Genomic DNA, 4,715 nt, shown 5'->3' with positions numbered 1-4,715 from the left:
TCCATGGCATCATGTTTAAGATAGCCGGATCCCACACGGCCAACTGCACAGTTTGAGTCCTGGACCCAGCAGCTTAAGAAGTAAGCCAGGGGCCTGTGCATGTCTGAAATCCCAGAAGGAGCTAGAGACAGAGGGAAAGGGATTATGGCACGACCAGGCCCCACCGGGAGGTGCTTCCTTTCTGTTCCTTTCCCTCTCCCCTCTGGTGAGCTCATGTGCCATCTGGCAAATTAAAAAGAGAGAGAGAGAGAGAGAAGATAAAGAAGTAGAGTCCTTAATAATAATGGTTATGGTTAGCAGATGGCATAGCAGTTACATCTCTGGACTCCCATGTGGCCAACCATGGTTTGAGTCCCAGACCTGGTGGCTTGAAAATAACATTGGGTATGCGTGTGCGCGCCCTAGATCATGGGAGGTGAAGGGATTGCAGTGTGGCCATCCCCCCTGGGGGGGAATTTCTCACTATTCCTCTTACAGTCTCTGTCTCTCTCGGGCGAGCACACATGCCCTCAGGCAAAAAAAAAAAAAACTTAAAAATAATTAGCATCTCCCCTACCCTGAAAAAAGAATATTTGATATACTCTCTTTAAGAAGTCTGAGAGGCTCTGTTCCGGCTGTTATAATCAGTCTTACAATAGTTCCATAGGTTGTCATTTTAGTGAGTTCAAATGGGGGACATTTCTGGCATCGTCTCTCCCTAATGATCTCAGCCCCTTGGTATCTTGGTAGCTAACCGGGAAAGTGTCCGGCACTGTGGAGAGCTCAGACCAGAACTGGTGGTTGGAGGGGCCTCAGCATGTTGCCGGTGCATGATGGGCGCGTCTGAAATAGGCAGCGCCCGTCACTCGCTCACTGCATGCCGGTAGCTCCAAGGAAGCATACTTGCTTTAACTGAGCCCGTACAGTATCCCTGATGAGTAGGTGAGGAAACAGGGAAGGTGGCAAAGTGACATGCTCACAGACATAACAGGGAGAAGAGCCAAGATTCGAAGGTGGGCAAACTGATAGAAGGGTCTGGGTTCTTTTTCAGTTTTGTTTTTTAATTTGCCAGAGGCTGTGTGTACTCACTAATAAAAGATTAGGGAAGGGGATGAGAAAGCACCTCCCATGGGAAGTGGTCATCCCACCATCCCTCTTCCTTCATCTCTCCCTCCTTTCGGGATTTTGGGCATGTGCACACACACATGTGTGCACACATGCACACAGACATGCTTGGCCTGTTTTTCAGGCTGCGTAGTCAGCCACATGAGATCCAGCTGCCTTACTGCCCCACCACTGGCTGGCCCAAGAGTCCAGGTTGATAACCTCCATATAACCGCCAGCTCTATTCTAAACGAAATGAGTTTCTACTGCCGTGTACCCTACAGCGGTTCTGTGGTGGGTGGGCACAGAAGGGGGCTGCGACCAGGACCAGATCACAGTTTGTGGGTGCTCACAAGGAACTGTGTGGGAAGTCTGGGGCATTCTGAGCTGTGACCCCAGCTCTACTTCCCTCCCGCCCCTTTCTGTTGGCACCTCCCCTTTTAGGCGCACCCTGGCTGACATCATCATGGAGAAGCTAACCGAGAAGCAGACAGAGGTTGAGACGGTCATGTCAGAGGTGTCGGGCTTCCCTATGCCCCAGCTGGACCCCCGGGTCCTGGAGGTCTATAGAGGGGTCCGGGAGGTAAGAGCTAAGAGGGGATCCCTGATGGAATGCCCTGGCCGGGCTGTGGGTTCCCACTTTAGAATATGGTGCCTGTGTCTCGTGAGACGTGAGTCAGGGTGTGTGGCCACCTTGGGTAAGTTAATGAGCGCTGTGGTCGTGTGTAAAGTGAACACGAGGGCCAGGCAGCGCTGCAGCGGTAAAACACAACACTGCAAGGCTGAGCCACGGGGAAGGGTCAGTGTCTAGAGACCTCCCTGAGTACTCTAGAGGCATCTGCGTGCTCCAGCTGGCTGAAGCTAGGGGTGGGGTGCAGCGGAGAGACCCCACTGGGGGTACTTCCTCTCCATCTTTCTCACTCATTGAAGAAAGAAATAGAAACTTCAGCACAAGCCAAAGAGGGAAGGAGTCGGGATTAACCACGGCACCTCCTTGTGGAGCCGTCGTAAGGACTACACGAGGAGCACCCAGACATGTACCCGGCCCGGCAGGTGCTGTGCGTTGATGGTGACTTCACCTCCATCACCCCCAGGTGTTATCCAAGTACCGCAGTGGGAAACTGCCCAAAGCCTTTAAGATCATCCCTGCGCTCTCCAACTGGGAGCAGATCCTGTACGTCACAGAGCCTGAGGCCTGGACCGCAGCCGCCATGTACCAAGCCACCAGGTAGAGTGGGTGGGGTTGGGAACCAAGGCCCAGTTGGGCACCTCCTGTGATAAATTTCTAGGGGAGATGCTTATATGTTGAATATCCCTAATCTAAAATCTGGGATATTCCAAAATCTAAAACTTTTTGAGCACCAAAATGGCACCTCTGCTTACTGATGGTTCATTGTATACAAACTTTATGCACAAAATTATTAAATAAAATGATCTTTAAGCTATTTATATAAGGTACACTTGAAACAAAAGTGAGTGATCAAGTTTAGAGTTGGCTCCCATCCCTAAACTATCTCATTACATGTATGCAAATATTCCAGAATTTTAAGAAATGTGAAATCTGGAACACTACTTGTCCCAAGCGTTGTGGATAAGGGCTACCCAACCTGTAGCCACTGAGATACCTTAGGAGTCTGTGGCTCCCTCGTCCCTGGTGACTGCAGGGTAGGGAGGATCCCTGATGGGCAGAAGAAGAGAAGCAGCTAAGTAGTTCTTCTAAAGACAGCGCTCCCCATTTGGGTGTGTTCTGTCCCCCCGCACCCCTACCATCACACATACACATGCTGACCTGGGTGTTGCATGCCACAGCACCCCCACAGCCCTCACTGAGAGAAGGGTTCCATATCTCACTTTAACATCTCTTGCATGCACCATCTGTGGTGGCATTGATTGATCGAATTATTCTATTTAACTGTATTATTTATTTACTACTTGTTTTTAATTTGACCAGAGAGGGGTGGGGAAGAGGTGAGAAAGCAAACCGCCAGGTCCGGGACTCGAACCATGGTTGGCCATGTAGGAACAAGTCCAGACTACCAGGTGACTTGAGACTCCCCCTCATTCCGAACTAGGATTTTTGCCTCTAACCTGAAGGAACGCATGGCCCAGCGCTTCTACAACCTTGTCCTGCTCCCACGGGTACGAGATGACATCGCCGAATACAAAAGACTCAACTTCCACCTCTACATGGCGCTCAAGAAGGCCCTATTCAAGCCTGGAGCCTGGTTCAAAGGTGGGATCCCAGAGGCAGGGGAGAGGAGGGGCTGGAGCTCCTGCAGGTGACCGGATGTGAACGTGGCTCGCTCTCCGGCCAAGTTCCAGTGACCGGCCCTGGGTGGGCAGGGGTGTGCCATGTTGTACCTTTTTCTCATCCTGAGTTCGAAGTGTCCGTTCTCTGACCCTCCCCAGGGATCCTGATCCCACTGTGCGAGTCAGGCACCTGTACCCTCCGGGAAGCCATCATTGTGGGTAGCATTATCACCAAGTGCTCCATCCCCGTCCTGCACTCCAGGTAACGGAACCCCAGAGAGTAGGGTTCCCGGGGGTGGGAAGCCGCCGGGAACGGGCCTGGGCGTGGGGCGTGTCTAAGGCAGTGGATGTGTCTAGTGTATTCCATTCGAGTGTAAGTGCTACGGGAACAGGCTCCCGGTGCCTGGCACGTGTAGCTCCGCAACTGAATGGGGAGCACGGGAACAAAGTGGGCTGGGCAGAGGTGTCCAGACCAGGATATCCCGGAGTGGGCTACCGAGACTAGACGTCTAAGGCAGAGGGGCCCGCATGTGGCGTGGTGGTTTAGGTGCTGGCCTCCCATATGTCTTACCACGGTTTGAGTCCCGGACCTGGCGGCTTGCTTTCTCTCCCTCCCTCTGGTGAGTGTATGTGCCCTATAGTAAATTGAAAGAAATAAAATTTAAAAAATAAAACTACTTTAAAAAAACAAAACTCTAAGCCATAGGCAGAGGTTTAAGACGGACCTGTGTGGAGGAGGCAGCTGGGGTGTAAGATAGAGTAGGTGAGGAGGTGGCTTGTAGTGGCCCCCTAAGGGATGCCACAGTGAAAGGGCCACCAAAGAGAAGAGGGAAACAGCCCCAAGGAGGGAGAAGCAGGGCCTTCCTCCAGGACTTCCCCATGACCGGCCCGCCTCCCTCCCACCAGCGCAGCCATGCTGAAGATTGCCGAGATGGAGTACAGCGGCGCCAACAGCATCTTCCTGCGGCTGCTGCTGGATAAGAAGTACGCGCTGCCCTACCGGGTGCTGGACGCCCTGGTCTTCCACTTCCTGGGCTTCCGGACGGAGAAGCGTGAGCTGCCCGTGCTCTGGCATCAGTGCCTCCTGACCTTGGTCCAGCGCTACAAGGCGGACTTGGCCGCAGAGCAGAAGGAGGCCCTCCTAGAGCTGCTACGGCTGCAGCCCCATGCTCAGCTGTCCCCTGAAATCAGGCGGGAGCTCCAGAGTGCGGTCCCCCGAGATGTGGAAGATGTTCCCGTTGCCATGGAATGAGGAAAAGGTCACCCTTCCTGGTCCGAGAGGCATGGGAGGTCACCAGGACCCTTGTTGGTGACTCAAGATGACACTGAGTCTTTATGGCTGAAGACAGCCAGGGTGGTGACAGGCCACTGGGCTACCTGTG

General features: G+C 53.1%; 1 protein-coding gene across 1 annotated transcript in view; it reads left to right on the top strand.

Annotated features, from left to right (window-relative positions):
* Nucleotides 1–4,709, top strand: part of BYSL (bystin like) — a 12,975-nt gene extending 8,266 nt beyond the window's left edge. The window contains exons 3-7 of the mRNA XM_006148578.3: nucleotides 1,528–1,666; nucleotides 2,178–2,311; nucleotides 3,156–3,316; nucleotides 3,493–3,595; nucleotides 4,240–4,709. Of these exons, the coding sequence (XP_006148640.1) occupies nucleotides 1,528–1,666; nucleotides 2,178–2,311; nucleotides 3,156–3,316; nucleotides 3,493–3,595; nucleotides 4,240–4,585 (883 nt within the window). The 3' untranslated portion in view covers nucleotides 4,586–4,709. The remainder of the gene's footprint in view (nucleotides 1–1,527; nucleotides 1,667–2,177; nucleotides 2,312–3,155; nucleotides 3,317–3,492; nucleotides 3,596–4,239) is intronic.
* The last annotated feature ends 6 nt before the right edge of the window (nucleotides 4,710–4,715 follow it).

Source organism: Tupaia chinensis, unplaced genomic scaffold, assembly GCF_000334495.1.
Source record: "Tupaia chinensis unplaced genomic scaffold, TupChi_1.0 Scaffold000238_1, whole genome shotgun sequence".
In the NCBI taxonomy this organism is placed as follows: Eukaryota; Metazoa; Chordata; class Mammalia; order Scandentia; family Tupaiidae; genus Tupaia; species Tupaia belangeri.
This window is presented reverse-complemented; position numbering and strand designations above follow the sequence as displayed.